Raw genomic sequence first — 16,161 nt, 5'->3', positions numbered from 1 at the left:
TTCATCAAATGCTACATTTGAATTATGAATCCTGAGCATGAATTTTAGTGGATAAAAATCGAACAACGCCCAACCATGTCGTGTTGTAGTTAATTCTCTCGACAACTTGGGGTATGGCTATATTTTGACTCCAAGGTAAGAGGGAAAGGGGTGGAATCCCATGAGACAATCTCAGAAGAACAAGAATTATTGAGTTGACATTTCTGCAACATTCAAGAAGCTCCTCCAACAACAACAACAGCAGCATTAAAAACGATTAGGATTGAGCTAAGGATGTGGAAGATGATCGAAAATGAAGCATGAGAAAGATGGAGAGGGAACGAGAGCCGAAGAAGACTGTGCTGGCGGAAAGCCGGCCAGCAAGTCATTCTTGGCTCAAATTCCACTCACCATCTCTTCATGCATTATTCTTCGATCTCAAGAAACCATCCCTTCTTATGAATCTATAGCAGCAAAATCATTAGGATTGGGCTACAAAACTGTTGAAGATCATCGAGAATGAAGCATGAGAAAGATCGAGAGGGAGCGAGAGCCGAAGAAGACGGTGCCGACGGAAAAAATGGGTATCAAAATTCGGCCGACAAGTCATTCTTGGCTCAGGTTCCACTCACTATCTGTTCATGCATCATTATTCCTCGATCCAAATAATCCATCCCTAAGGACTTTTGTTCATCTATATGTTTACAAGATGCATGGATCAGCAGCAACTATTTATAGGGTCCAAAAGCAAACTTCTTATGACCTAAAGATATTGTTTATCAGCTAAGATTCCAAGAATAAAAGACAGTTTGTCAACTGCGTACGGAGCCTATGATCGGCTAGAATTCAGTTTTGAGCAGAGTCGTGGCGAATCTTATCCATGGAGAACAAATACCTGAGATGACATGGGGAAGAAAACCTGCAAAAACATGGGTCTAAGCCCATGATTCCCACTCCCACTATACTGCAAATTGGAATCCATTCCGAATGGTCTCTGTTCATCAACATTACTGAAACAGAGAAATTCTCATGCATCCACAGATATCAAACTATTTCCTGCACTTGGATATCAACAATTACATCATATTCATACAGTAGTAGTAACTAGTAATGATGCTTTCTCTGATGACATTTTCATCAAATGGTATTATGGGAAAGCATAATTACATAAGAACTGGCTTACATGATCTATTCTATGATGATTTCGTTTAAGCCTCCTCGGACTGCCATTCTGATATCACCATGCTTCCTGCAGCACTCCCTCATGTAGCTCTTACAACACCCACGTATTTCTCTGTTCTTCTTCAAGCCTACACAAGTTTCGCCAATTTTGAGTTGCGAGCTTCCTCTTCTGCAGGTTTTACAGTTGTTGTTTGTCTCTCTGTTTTCCAAAGCCTTACAAGTGTTGCCATGTTTTGGGTTCGAATGGTCTGCTGCTTCGAGCTCGATTTTTGTGGTTTTGTTGATTGCTCCATCGTTATCTCCTTTTGATGCCTTGCAATGAGGATGAACTCCTTCATTTTCAAGACTCAAATGAGTATGGCAATGATGTTGTTTCATCTTGTGGTGCTCGTTTCCTTCAGCACAATCAACTATCATTTCAGCCCTTTCCGTGCATTCATCTTCTGTGCACCTGCTTATTGGTCTTGATTTACAAGGTCCACTGCAGTTTTTCCTGTGGTTTTCCTGGGATTCCGAGACGAAATTGGAAGTGTCGCAGCTTCCTTGGTGGCAATGGTTATGGTCTTGGAGGAGTTCTAGACTGCCTTTAGGCGTGTGTTGCTTCTCAGTTGAATCCACACATTTGGTTTTCCCACAAGGACTTGAATTGCAGGTCTCAGAATGACACATTGAATGAGATAAAGAAACCTTCTGAGCGTTCTTTTGAGAGCAACAGCCATTACCATTATGATGATCAGGACTGGATGAGTGGCTGTCATCCAAATCACATTTGAGAGTTTGGATTTCATGATCATGTTGAGCAGATTGGGTATTATGAGTACAACATCCTCTTTCATGGAGCTCATCACTGCCTGCAGATCCATCAAGGTTGGCGGGTGAGCTTGTGCACTGGATTTTCTCACATGAATTTGATGCACATCTCGGAAACGAGCAAAACTCTAGTGTATTCTTCAGAGAGCAATGTTCGTCCTCGACATGATGATCATCACATGAAAAATGGGTATGATGTTCATGTTCATCAGGCTGGTTGTTATGGATGCAGTGTCCATGTTCATCGGGATGGTTGTTATGGACGCAATGTTCATGTTCATCGGGCTGGTTGTTATGGACGCAGTGTTCATGTTCATCGGGATGGTTGTTATGGACGCACTGTTCATGTTCATCGGGATGGTTGTTATGGACGCAATGTTCATGTTCGTTGGGCTGGTTGTTATGGACGCAATGCTCATGTTCAAAGGGTTTTACACTGCCTGCCGGATCATCCGCCCTAGAACATGAGTCCACGAGTTTACTTTTCTTGCATGAACTCGATTTTTTCATCCCAGAATCACACGTAGAAGCACATTTCTGAGTTGAGCAACCATTATGAGTTTTCTTGAGAGAGCCGCAGTCCTCATGCTCATGGTGATGGTGATGGTGATGGTGGTGTTGATGATGACTAGAAGAGTGGGAACTTTCATTGCTGCAGCCGTGATCATGGGTGTGACCACCATGTTCTTCTGAATGGCTACCAACATGACAACATTTATGTTTGGAGGAACAGTGAGAAGCAGAAAACATGCCAGCCTTTTTCCCTTTGTGTCCTTCAGTTCCTCGCAGCAGGAGCATACTGTTAAGGATAACTAGCACACAGGCACCAACATCAGCAAGAACAGCTGCCCAAACAAGTGGATGACCACCAAATGCCAGGCCGAGTATAGCAGTCCTAGGAGCGACCGACAGAATCACATTTTCGATTACTTTCCTATTAGCTCTTCTTGCGAGTCGAATGGCTTTCGGAATTTTCCTTATGTCATTAGTCATTAGAATTACATCTCCAGTTTCTATTGCGAGAGCTGAACCAGAGATTCCCATTGATATACCAATATCGGCTGTCGCCAAGGCAGGGGCGTCGTTTAAACCATCTCCAATCATGGCTGTTGGTCCCTCCCTTTTGAAGTCATTGATGAGTCTTGTCTTGTCTTCAGGTAGAAGTTCTGCATGAACGGTTTCTAAAGCCTTTCCCAACTGCACATAAGGTTAGTGAAACATTATATTCTCTTTTCCGATAACGGATTGTAGGCCTTTTACATATATGGTAACAAGGACTATTACTTGTTCTGAATAGTTTGGGTTTTAAACTAGCCATTGCTAAAGGATTGAGCATAATAATAATCCAACATAACCAATATAACTCAAATAGGATTGCTTCATAAGAATCATGAACCAAAAGCATTCCAAAGCATACAACCAAACAAACCGATCGATTCTGTGAAAAGTTCTTGAGGGATCTATATGCTTCAGTGCTACGTGAAAAATCTATATGTCAATTGTCACGGTCATGCTTATCCAAGGCGTGTTACCCATGGACGCATGCCCGTTATGTGACATTACCAATGTTGCATATGCAATGCAGGGGACAGAATGCTTACTTCTTTTTGTGCTTGCAAGGCTGCTGCAGAACTGTCTCCAGTGAGCATGGTTGTTTTTATACCGAGAGATCGGATCTCAGCCATGGCCTCCTTAGCTCCAGTTCTACAAGAATCAGATAGAGTAAAGATACCAGCTGCAGTAGTTCCACAGAAAACGTATCCAAGAGTCCTTCCATCCTTTGCTTCATCTTTGATCTCTGGGACTGGAAATTTTTACATCCAAAAGTTAGGATGATAAGAAAAAGTTGTTGCTTTTTGTTCTCTCCACCGAAACAGAAAACTTAAGAACTCTCTAGTTTTTACATGAAAAATCCAACCTGTTGCACAATTGGCTCTTGTAGCAATTTTTCGATTTCCAATGTAGATGTCTTTCCCATCAATTCTCCCATGGACACCTTCTCCAGGGAAATTTTGAAAGTCATCCACATTTTCAGGTTTGGGGTTAATGGATAGTGATCTTCCATGGTCGACAAGTGCAGCTGCCATTGGATGACTGGACTTGCTCTCAATGCTTGACACCCTGGGAAAGGAGAAGGCAAAGTTTGACACAAAAATCATTAGCTTCCTTATACTGCATAAACCCTTCAACAAAATAGAAGGATGATTTGCACTTACCAGTATAGCAATGTGTCTAAGCTTATATTTTCCTTATCAAGAGCTTGAAATTCAGTGACCATAAATTCCCCCCTTGTTATTGTCCCAGTTTTATCAAAGGCCATGATCTTAATTTTGCCAAGAGTTTCAAGGCAGTCACCTCCTTTGATCAAGAGGCCAGAGGTCGCTGCCTTGGTAAGTGCACAGAAAGACGCAACAGGGGTCGAAAGGATGAGTGCACAGGGACACGCGCTCACTAGCACAACCAGTGCCAAGTGAAACCAATGGCTGCGATTGTGCAGTCTCAAAGCAAATGGAATCACCGCTATGCCAGTTGATATGATTATAACAGCTGCATATCAGAAAAATGAACTTAAGCAGCCGTGGCTTTTACAGGACTTTATTCAAACAGTTGGTGGGCATACCTGGAGTATAGAATTTAGCACATTTGTCAATGAACCTTTGAGTTCTAGATTTACTATTCTGAGCCTCTTCAACCAGCTTAGCCATTTTAGCCACCACACAATCTTCAGCAAGAGCAGTAGTTTTTACAGTAACATAGCCTGAATCGAAAAGACCCCACAATCAAAAACTTCCCTAACATTCCAAACCAGAAAAGAATTCACCAAACAGAGAGAGATTACCGTTTAAATTAATGGTACCAGCCCAAACAGTGGAATCCTTCTGTTTGGCAACAGGGAAAGATTCACCTGTAAGGGTTTTCTCATCCACTTCGCATTTTCCCTCCACAACGATTCCATCAATGGGTATGTCCTCACCAGCCTTCACCGCCAGCAGAGTCCCCATTTTGACCTCGTCGGCGCCGACAACTTCGCCGGTGTCGGCTAAAACCGCTTTCTGAGGGGCGATGCTTAGAAGGGACGACATGACGGCGTTGGCCTAAGCACATTTTTCCATGTTCCATAATTTGGTTGAGTTTTAGATTTGCATAATTTGAATGAACTAAAAATTCAATCGACTTGAATCGAAACCGACACATTAGCGATTGTTCTTGCAATGAACATTATTTCAGAGAGAGAGGAAAAAAAAAAAAAAAAAAAAAAAAAAAAAAAAAAAAAAAAAAAAAAAANTGAACATTATTTCAGAGAGAGAAAAAAAAAAAAAAAAAAAAAAAAAAAACCTTGTGGCCGGCTCTGGATTCGAGCCATTCGGCGATTGTGAAGAGGAAGACGATGGTGGCCGCTTCCAAATAATCATTCAGCACAATTGTCCCGATCACTGCAATAATTTAATTATTATTTAAATTAAAAGTTTCATAATTATTGTTAATTCTTTTATTATAAATAAAATAAAATAAAATCGCCACGTGGGTGCATCGTCGTTGAAGACAGGTAAAGCATGCAAGTAACGCTGTCATGGCCAGTGTCCTAACCGTGACGTTTAACAATGTTACGCCGTCGTTTCATGTATAAACTACGAGGAATTTATCAATTAATTGGATATTAAAATTTATAATTAAAACTTTTGTGTTACCGGCGATTAAAGCAAGAATGTTGATGTCGATTCTAAGATGGCGAACGGCGGTGAAGCTTTTGAGGGCAATGGGCCAGATACCGGCGGCGACGGCAGCCAAAGCCACCCATTTGAAAACAGGATTCACATATTTGAGAAACGAAAGCAGCAGCAACAGCCCACTCGCCACCGCATAAGGGCTGGGCCATTTTTTCCGGTGATTTTTCTGCTGGTCTCCATATGCTCTAACGTTCGCTTCAAGTCTTGCTTGATTTAGGGCTTTAACTGTCACATTTTGATTTTTCCCATTTAAAAATTAATATTATTAAAGTAAATTCATTCAACAAATATTTTGTTGAAAAATGAGAGAATAGGAAGTGACGTGAAAAAGGAAATTATTCTCCTTTATAAAAGAAACAACTTCCACGTCACCAGTCACTTGAAACAGAATATATGAGGGTGGACCCACCATATTTATTTTACACGTCATCTTTATTTAATTGGGTTCCACTCCCCTTCCATCCTCTCCCCCATCTAAAAAATTCTCATTTACAAAACAAATAACAATAATTTTATCCCAAATTTTGTGATGTGATTTCATAAATATTAAGATGAAATTAATAAGTTAATTTGTTTAATTTAGATTAAAAAAAATGAAATATTTTTAAAAAAATCCACGTAGGATAGAGATGGAGGTTGAGCGTACCAATTTGTGCTTGAGAAACGAGGAGATTATGATGAAGAACAATGAGAGTTCTTGTAGCGACAATCACTTTAATCTCTTTAATCCCTTCGATTTCCTTCAATATATTCTCAATCAGAGGAATTTCTGAAGAACAGCAAATCCCCAACACATCAAAGTAACTCTTCTGCAACGCGCCACCATTGTTTCCGGGCGCCTCCGCCGCCGCCGCCGCCGCCATAATCTCCGTCGACTCTCACTATTGAAACCCCCTGCAAATAAAAAGCATAAATACACAAAAGTTTGTAACGCCGATGGGCAGCTTTTTCCGTGCAAGCCAATAGAATTAAAGTTGGATAAACAGAAAAAGATTCTCTCGGGAATTGCGTGGTTATGCTAACAAGCTACCAATTTTGAGTGTTCTAGAGGAAGAGAAAGAGAATTGACCCAGATAATGCTACCAAAACGTCGAGGGCGTTTCGTGGAGAAGATTGAGATGATGGGGCATTGGAAGAATGGGTAACCTTAAAATAATGAAGCCTAAAGCTTGTGACTAGCCTTTTTATAAAGGGAAGATGCCTCTTTTGTTCTACTCACGTGCATTTTAAGAAAATTTTTATGAAAATGTAAGCAGATTTAGTTTATACAAAGGAGGAGGCCCAATATACGGAATCTAAAATAATTGTATTTAACCTAATTTATAAAATATTAATCAGGTTTTGATTTTATCGTTTTAAAGGAAGAATTTGGATGAGTGTGAAGGAGGCTACATAAAACAAGCGGTTTATAGAATGAAAGGGAAATGGAATCCAGGTAGCTATCCACACAAGCACATTTATTATGCGTGTTGGGTTAATTAATTGCTAATATTAGCCTAACTCACCAGATTTAATTCATAGTTTATTATTAATTAACATGCCTAGCGTCTTTAAAATATAAAAATACAAAAATAAAAGCATCTTAAACCATTATTTCTTTATATCCCACAATTATCGTATTATTTTTTTAATTTAATAATGCTCTAGTATTCATTAGTTTAAAAGTTATAAATTTATAAAATTAATAAAAAAGAATATTTAATAGAGTATATAATTAATCTTACAAATTTAAAGAGTTGATAGATATAATTAGACCATTTAAAATAAATATTAGAGAATAAATTTATAATATAATTTCCTTATTGGACCGTTATCATGCATTAATTTCCATCTGGGTGATTTTCTATTTTAGTTTTTTGAGTTCCTACCAGGGATTAATGCCTAACCTTCACCCATATTTTGGCAAGCTCAAATGGTTCCCAAAAATATGATTCAAACTAAATGATTTTGACCTCTCATTTCTCACTTACGAACTAACCATTTCGTATAAAAATGTAAAATTTCTTTAATAAATTGAAGTTAACGATGATTCGTATAACAGATTAAATTTTTAATATGTTTATATATATATATATATAATGCATTTTAGAATTTATAAAAAATAAAAAAAAATAGTATTCCAGGTTGGCCCATGGTCTGCAAAATCTTTATTTGAAATAAATAATTATTTAATGGTTACATTATTGCAAATATAAAGTGGAAAAGTTCACGTATATTTGTCTGCACGAGACGTCCAAATTTTAATGTTTGAGAGAGAAAAGGAAAATAAAAAAGAAATTAGAGGTTAAATTATTTTATTAAAAGGTGTTTTGCTGGCAGATTTAATATGTACTAACCAATAATTTGAGTCGATATTATTAATTTATTAGAAATATATTAATTTGTGTAATAACACTTGATTTAAGTTTATTAACAAATTCATAATTTTACAATTCCATCCATTCAACCATTTAAACATAATGTGGGTAGAATTTTGAGTTGTTTCAAATTTTAAATAAACTTTATTGTTAATTACTATAATATTTTACCATATTTTCTAAAATTTTAAATGAAATATTTTACTTTTTTTTAAATATATTTAAATACTTGTTATTAACGCATGAAAACAAATATATATATATATATATTTTTTTTTTTTTTAATTTTGTAAAGGGAAAAGGATGAAACAAAAGGAAATAAATAAATATATATATATATATATATATATATATATATATATATATATATTTTATTTTAATTTTGTAAAGGGAAAAGGATGAAACAAAATGTAGTGTATGTCTATTGAGCTTAGTCTTCCACGTCGGATAAACTTTAATAAAGAATTCGGCTGCCAATAACCTATGATATATTTGTTTTACACGTCATCAACCAAATTACATTAAATAATAATTTTTAACTTTAGAAAGAAAAAAAAAATTATTTTATTATAAAATCGTTTCAACAATTTAATTAATTAATAAGTATTAGCGAATATGTACCGCTTAATCTTAAATTGATTTAAGTAAGTAACTGAGAATGATTTTATGACAACGTGCTTTTAATAGAAAGATTACTTATTTAATCCACCGCCTTTAAAAAGTGTATTATTTAGTCGACCCTTTTTCTCTATAAATAATTAGTCTTAGTCCATTTGCAAAAATAATAATAATAATTTTTATAATTGTTATATATATCAATAATTCTTATAATTAATTTGGGCGTGGGGAAGGAAAAAGCCACTTTGGACCAAGCTCTTTTGTCTGGTTGCAAATCTATACTAATAAATTCGTTAAAGAATTTGTAATGCCAATTATATTCTTTTTAATTCTTTTTAATATTACCCGTAATGATATTCCGTTTATATTAAGTATTAGCTTAACGTCTCTCAAAATTCAAATCAGCATTTAAAATATGGATTTTAACACGGGATGACTCTAGAATTTTTCTATATTTTCTTATATGATCACGCAATTTATTTTTTTTAATATAATTAATGAACCCGAATTCGTATAAAATTTTAAAATATTTTAATGTCGTAGACAAGTAAGAGAAGGAACCATTTTTTGAGTGAGCGATGACTGTGCAAAAGGAGTAAAATGAAATTTTAATTTTAATTTTAATTGCCTTTGCCTTTTCCATTCATAATCTTATCCCTCATAAAGAGCTTTTTTTTTTTTTTTTTTTCTATGGTGAAAGAATTAGGTATGAATCTTATGAAAAGCAAATGCTTTATCTAATTTTTATTTTATATATATTAAAAGAACGTTGATTCGATCGAAATATATTATATAAAATAATAGATTTCTTTTTCCAACTTTACCCTTCATTATCATAAAAAGCTTTCATAATTCTCGATCACTTCCGTAGCTTATAAGCATAAAATTGATATCATGTAACAGTAATAAATGATACCAATCATTTATGAATACATTATATATTCATTATTCTCTTTATAATATCCGAACACCAAATTAGTTTAAAATTTATCAAATTGACAACCATTACCAAAGACCTATCATATTTTAAATTGGAACTCTCTTTTTTCACAATAATATAACTTTTGACCTATAAAATACCACATTATTTCCGTGACGTCATTGCATTAATGAATTCAATAATTTGCATCACATTGGCACTCTCCAATTCTTTAAATTATAACCTTCTTATTTGATCCATTGCCTGTATGGTTTCGAGGAAACATGTTTGTTTTTTCCGAACATGTTTATTAAAATACGTAAAAGACGAATATATTTAAAAAAAATTATTATTATAATTTTAGGATCCATAAAATAAAATAATACATATAGAATATATATTAGGGGAGAATATATTGGATTTTAATATGTGATTCGCATATTCCAATTGGCTCGAGCTAAAAGACATCAGAGTTTTGCCAAACCCAAGAGGTTGTATTTTAAGTGGAATTTAGTGCGTTTTGAAATAAGAGGTTTAATTATTGTTTTTTTTTTTTTTTAAATATTTCGAATGAAAAAAAAAAAAAAAAAAACCTTAGTTTTATCACGTTCACAAAAAAAATAAAATAAAATAAAATTGTTATTATGGCTCATATTTTAATATCAAATCATAATTGGAGAAGGAGGCCCAAGTTGAAGCCCATGATTGGTCTATTATAATTAAATTTTCGTTTTTCTCCTCATTACTAAGGCCCACTAAAATCTTCCTCCACTAATTCTCAATAAATAATATATATATATATATATATATATATATATATATATATAATTATACGTTTCAAATATATGGAACAAAATGATTTTTTTTTAAAAAAAAAAAGTTAAGAAAAATAATAATTAAAGAATATATTTCCAATATATATTAATAACTATTATGAGTATGGTGAAACAATACGTAAATTAATTAATGTATCCGATATTAAAGGTTGAGAAGAAACATTAATTTTGGTTATGTATTTTACGTCCATAGCTTATAATAAAATATAAGATATAAGACCCACGAGAAAAACAATGAATAAAAAAATAATTTTAGAAAAATAGAAGATTGGTTGGCTTTTCGAGACGACAAAAGGATGAGAAGATTTTGACGACATATCGTTCTCCCAGCCGCTTGTTTCAAACCTTACCATACATAATGGTATGGGAAGTAAAATATAATGCTCCATGATAACGACACTTCATCTTCATTGTTTTTATCACCAACCAACAAAATTGAAAAAAAAATGTATTTTTTTTTTTTCTTGTAGATTAGAGAGGGAGGAACATTGTTTTTAAGTAAATTATATATATATATATATATATATATATTAATGGTAAGCTTGAGCTATTACAAATGATATTAGAGTCGGACATCAAACATGTTGGGGTGGGCCCACCTTGATTGGAGAGAGAAACTACAATGGGATGGAATGAGGGTGAGCGAGGATGTTAGACCCTAAAGATGTTAGATTGTGAGATCCCACATCGGCGTTCTTTCTTTTTTAAGAGCGTAGGAACTTCTTCCCAATATTCGTTAGTCTTATGTATTTTTTTTTTTTTTCAATTTAGACCTTTGTATCGTTAAAGTTTGCAATGCAATCCTTTATGGTTTTTTTAATTGATTAATGTTATTGGGTTAGTAAAATTTTAAAGAAAGAATTAGGTTTATTTCTTATTTAATTTCCTACAACTTATTACTTTATAATAATAATAAATTTATCATCGTCAACCAGTATCAGTCGCTTTTAGTATATTTTATAATTAAAAAATATTGTATTTAAAAAAAAAAATAGTTGAAACATTTTAAATAACGAGAACTAAATTGAAAAAAGTATTTTTAGTAGACATGTCTTTATATTATTTTCCATCTCTCTCCATCTTATTCTCCATTTAAATCAATCTTTATTTTTTTTTTCTTTTTTGGCTACATACTTTTCCACTATTTTTAAAAAAATTTGAGACCCGAAAATTAAATATTAAAAAAGAAAAAAACTTAATTATTTAATAATGTTTTTTTTTTTTTTCATTCTCAAATGTAAAAAAAAATATACTTTAATTATGAAGAAGACTATTTATGATAATTTTAATTATGAATATCTTGAATAACTTCTTTAAAATGTGATTGGAAGAGAAGGCAAAATGGAAAGAAATTATAGGGACTTATGTTTTGTGGGTAATATTGACTTTGTTGGTTTTTTAATTTTAATTTTAATTTTTATGGTGCCATTTTTAGTGGTTATAGTTTTTTTTTTTTTTTTTCTCATTATTAAACAACAAAGGACGATTTTGACTTTTTCTTCCTTTTTCTAATGCATTTTCAATTGGTTGAAGAGAATGTGGTTTCCTTTTCTCTGAAGGTTTCAAAAGTCAAATGAGATTTTAATTTTAAAAAATAATAAAAATAAACACCACATGAATAATATTGAATAATATATAACTAAGGTTTATTTTAATGGGATTAAATTATCTCATTTTTACTTCAAAAATAATTAATTAAATAAACATATTTGATTAATTAGTTGATAAACAATAACTTGTTAAGACGATGATCAATAGGTAGTCTAAAAAGATGGTTGGTTACACGGAGACCAAACACAAACAAAGATAAAGAGACACCCGTATAAAAAAAATGAATGAATTATAAGTTATATCTACTTATCCTGTAATTTCGACGGTAGAGATACGACACGATAGCAGTCAAAATAATTATAATAAATACATTTTCGTGGAACTATACAGATGAAACGAAAAACGTTTCTTACGATTAGGCCCAATAGCCCACTCGAGCAAGATTTGCTGTAGTAAATTTGGCAATGTTCTTGGCATCTTGACAAATAGAATCAAGTAATGAAAACAGTTGTTTAGAAGAATCCAGCAAACTATCAGAAGAGCTCTTCAAAATTTCAAAGAAAGGCAAACTTCTCTTCCATTTAAAAAATGTTTGGTGAAAGTAAAAGCTAGTGGCTTTGTCATCACTTCCAAAAATGTAGAAATTGAAGAACTCTTCATTCACTATAATCATACCCTTCATCGTCATCCAGCTCCACTTCAGCATCATCACCCCTGCCCATCAGGGTCAGAAACAGTAGAACTGCCACCACCTGTGCGCCTACAAAATACTTGCCTCTCCTTTTGAATGTTTTCTCCTCTTTCGTCTTTTCTTTCTTCTGCTTGCTCTTCGGCTTTGAGCCTGATGAATGATGCAACAAATATATTGAGAAAATAATAGATTTCCAATCTTATCTTAGTGCATTTGAAAGTAAAGTCACATTGTAATTTCACTTTGTTAGGCATTCAATGCCTAGAAACTTGGAATAGAAATGATCTTCCAATTATCCAAAGAAAAACTAAAAGGATTTTCAAGACCACAGAAATCAACGACTGGATGGATTTCATATGTTGAAAAAAAAGAAGAGCACCCAAAATCACAGCTCATCATCCTAAGAAGAGTATGGTGCCCATTCAATAGGACTGAATTTAGACTAGTGAACGGATACAATGTGCTCGGTGATATATCGTCGTAGACGAGTGGAAAAAAAGGATTCACAAAATATATGGAACTATCTTCATTCCACAGTACAATTCTCGCCACAAAGGAAGAAAGAGAAGGGATAGAAACATCAGGAACAACAGAGATGATGAACATAAGTATAATACCAAATATTTACAATAATGGATGAACAAAAGAAGATCATAGAGTACCTCTAGCAAACAAATTAAGGAATTAGGACTATTTGAAATGCATTAGCAACATAACATCATGGCCCTCGTTCAATAAACTAATTTCATCAAGTGTAAAAAAGAAAACATTTGATAGCAAGTATAAAATATCTTACTCCAGTTATAAGGACCCCTTCTTGGTGCTGATGATGAAGCCCCTGAACTGGAACGCGCAGAAGAAGATGATGGTAACGATGAAGTACCAACATCTATCAACTCTGTCATATATTTCTCAGCATATCGTACGAGGTTACTATGCTCTAAAAGCTTACTGCGAAGCACTGACGTTTCCTACAAAGTAGAGAATACCAACAAGGCCCAGAGTAAGAACTTCATTTAAGTTGAGAAGAAAGAAAGAAATAAAGAAAGCAATGTTTGGAATAATGTACTGTCTATCATACAAAGATCAAGGTCCGTTAAGCAGGATATTTTAATAAAATGTGGGTGGAAATTAATGCAGTAAGATATCGATTTATTGTTATATTTTTCAATGGATAAAACGGTTAATTGGGGAAAGACAAGATTCAAAAGTAGGAAAGAAAAATTCCGGCACCTTAACTATAAGAAATCACTTCATGATTTATAAGCATATTATATATTGTATAACTTCGTAAGATGATCATTGAAAAACATGTTATTACTTCTTAAAAGTAATAACAATAACTGTATCTCAAGATATGCTAAGGATCCATCGATATAAAGATGTTATCGGAAATCAAGATCAAGATACGGAAGTCGATTAGATGGAAAAAAACATATGAAAAACTGCAAATAATTGTTCTTATGACCTACATTTCTCTTAAGATAAGAGAGCTACTATTACTGAACAATTAACATTTCAAAAGAATAAGAAACATTCACCTACAACAACTGAAGAATGATCTGAAAATAACTCACCGGTAGTACTTGAAGAGTGAATAGTAGATGCCCTAGAACAAGTGCATCCAAACTTGAAGGCCTACAATATAACAAGGTGATGCATTATCAAATTATTAGGATGGTTAAAGAAGTATATAATATACAACAAGAGATTCACCTGTTCTCAAATAAAAAATTCTGCTCTCCTAATCTAGTTGACAAAGCTCCATAAGCAAGATTTGCATTTCTATAAATCTGTCAGCCAAGAAATGAACTCAATTCGCAATATCAAGAAACAGGGGACAAATTTGAAAGAGTCCTTCATCGATCACTATCTACCAATTGAGTTAATGTCCAAGTAGTAAGAAAAAGAAGATTTATAACCTGTTCTTCTCTTCGCTCAGCATTTTCTTTGTCAATCCCAAGTTGGAGCTTCACAAAGTGTACTTTCTTAAAATACAGAACCTTTCCAATCGGCCAGGGAAGATCAGAATAATAGACCCTTTGAGCAGAACCACCATCAGTTCCCAACCAAAGCTCATACATGACTGCATCTGCAAGCCATGAACTAACCATAGATTTTGCAGATACCCATTCCGGAACCGAGAGAAACTCGGTGTCGAGATCAAGAATACCATCCTGTCTTAAACACTCAATGACCCCACCCCTCTCGTTATTGTACGCTACATAGGTACCAGTTTCAACATAAGGAATTATATCTGCCAGAGAAAAACAGATGCCATACTTGTTAATTCACTGGAAATGGAAAAGGAATCTAAATCCTTTACCAGTCTATACACCACCAGCCATGAAATCAGTAGTGAAAATAACTACACATATGAAACAACAAAAAAGAAGGAAGGAATTAGAGCATAGACATGGGAGATTACCAGACTCGGGGTAGATGAGATTGAAATCCAAGTGGAAATGGAGATTGGCCAATTTTAGATAGATATAAACCGGCAAGCAATCTGGGCATCCAGTGGGCAAATTGAAACACGGTTTCCTCACAATCAAAGTCAACCCTTCTTCTCCCCTTCCACTCATTTGCTCCATAAACGGAGAATCTCTGCAACCACTGTAAATTAGTTTCAGGTCGAAGGGTTTTAGGAAGGGCCAATTTAGAAGAAGGGGCTTTTATGTTCTTCCAACCAAAACGATACTTTCTCTAATATTCCTTTTATTATTATTATGATTATTATTTATTTTAACAACTTGTTTTTATTTGTTTATTTATTATTATTTACGATAATTATTATTTTGATTTCTAAATTATACAAAGTATCTCTAAAATTCAACGTTCAATTATATTTACAAATTTTTAAATCTTCTTCTTAATTTTACATCACTTATTAATTCAATTTTAAGTATTTATGAAATTAAATATATTTCATTTCAACTAAAAACATATCAATTTTAGCTCATAATTTATAATATCTATTTATAGGAATGATATTGTAATATTATTATGTGTTTAATAGACTATGAAGCATTCATTATATTTGAATCATATCATTAACATCGTTGGTAACAATATGTATGAAATTTGTAACAGTTCAAGTTCACCGTTTACAAATATTGCCCTATGAGATCCCACATCAGTTGGTAAGGAGAACGAAACATTATTTATAAGGGTGTGAAACATCTCTCTAATAGACGCATTTTAAAAACTTTGGAAGGAATTTTGGAAGAGAAACTCAAAATAATACAATATCTGATAGCGATGGGCGATGGGCTTAAACTATTATAAATTGCATCAATGCCAGATACTGGGCAGTAAGTGAGGACGCTGGACCCCTAAGGGGGGTGGGTTGTGAGATTCCACATTTAATGGGCAACGAGGACCAACGAAACATTGCTTATACCTTTCCCTAGAAATCACGTTTTAAAAACCATATGTAATAGGCTAAAATGAACAATATGAGCGGTTACAAAATTAGTTGATTCTTATC

The 16,161-nt window shown here is 33.7% G+C and overlaps 2 protein-coding genes across 4 annotated transcripts; both read right to left on the bottom strand.

The window, feature by feature from the left end:
- Positions 1-899: 899 nt before the first annotated feature.
- On the bottom strand, positions 900-6,863 carry LOC111484805 (cadmium/zinc-transporting ATPase HMA3-like). 3 transcript variants are annotated; one of them, XM_023131412.1, is made up of 11 exons: positions 6,769-6,863; positions 6,346-6,593; positions 5,661-5,924; positions 5,308-5,405; positions 4,811-5,066; positions 4,592-4,729; positions 4,188-4,518; positions 3,890-4,092; positions 3,573-3,775; positions 2,385-3,168; positions 900-2,348 (listed from the first exon to the last, which is right to left on the bottom strand). In XM_023131412.1, exons 2-11 carry the CDS (start codon positions 6,560-6,562, stop codon positions 1,168-1,170), a joined length of 3,675 nt encoding a protein of 1,224 aa, XP_022987180.1. In that variant the 5' UTR covers positions 6,563-6,593; positions 6,769-6,863; the 3' UTR covers positions 900-1,167. The 3 variants fall into 3 exon arrangements, with proteins under 3 accessions (XP_022987180.1, XP_022987177.1, XP_022987178.1); XM_023131409.1 differs by having other exon boundaries at positions 900-3,168; XM_023131410.1 differs by having other exon boundaries at positions 900-3,168; positions 6,346-6,859.
- Positions 6,864-12,371: 5,508 nt separating this feature from the next.
- On the bottom strand, positions 12,372-15,361 carry LOC111485592 (mitochondrial outer membrane import complex protein METAXIN-like). The gene is made up of 6 exons (XM_023132537.1): positions 15,100-15,361; positions 14,594-14,928; positions 14,388-14,464; positions 14,249-14,309; positions 13,468-13,642; positions 12,372-12,821 (listed from the first exon to the last, which is right to left on the bottom strand). Exons 1-6 carry the CDS (start codon positions 15,263-15,265, stop codon positions 12,637-12,639), a joined length of 999 nt encoding a protein of 332 aa, XP_022988305.1. The 5' UTR covers positions 15,266-15,361; the 3' UTR covers positions 12,372-12,636.
- Between the last annotated feature and the right edge of the window lie 800 nt (positions 15,362-16,161).

The sequence above is a fragment of the Cucurbita maxima genome, unplaced genomic scaffold (genome assembly GCF_002738345.1).
Source record: "Cucurbita maxima cultivar Rimu unplaced genomic scaffold, Cmax_1.0 Cma_Scf00010, whole genome shotgun sequence".
Taxonomy (NCBI): domain Eukaryota; kingdom Viridiplantae; phylum Streptophyta; class Magnoliopsida; order Cucurbitales; family Cucurbitaceae; genus Cucurbita; species Cucurbita maxima.
Note: the sequence above shows the minus strand (reverse complement) of the source record. Positions and strands in the feature narration are given on the sequence as shown.

Coding starts and splice junctions, on each gene's coding strand:
- LOC111484805 (XM_023131409.1), bottom strand. CDS start 6,562: ATGGCGGCGGCGGCGGCGGCGGAGGCGCCCGGAAACAATGGTGGCGCG. Junction 5,067..5,307: donor AATCCAGAGCCGGCCACAAG/GTTTTTTTTTTT, acceptor AAATGTGCTTAG/GCCAACGCCGTCATGTCGTC. Junction 4,093..4,187: donor TTAGACACATTGCTATACTG/GTAAGTGCAAAT, acceptor CTCCTTTCCCAG/GGTGTCAAGCATTGAGAGCA.
- LOC111485592 (XM_023132537.1), bottom strand. CDS start 15,265: ATGGAGCAAATGAGTGGAAGGGGAGAAGAAGGGTTGACTTTGATTGTG. Junction 14,465..14,593: donor CTGAGCGAAGAGAAGAACAG/GTTATAAATCTT, acceptor CTTGGCTGACAG/ATTTATAGAAATGCAAATCT. Junction 14,310..14,387: donor AATTTTTTATTTGAGAACAG/GTGAATCTCTTG, acceptor GTTATATTGTAG/GCCTTCAAGTTTGGATGCAC.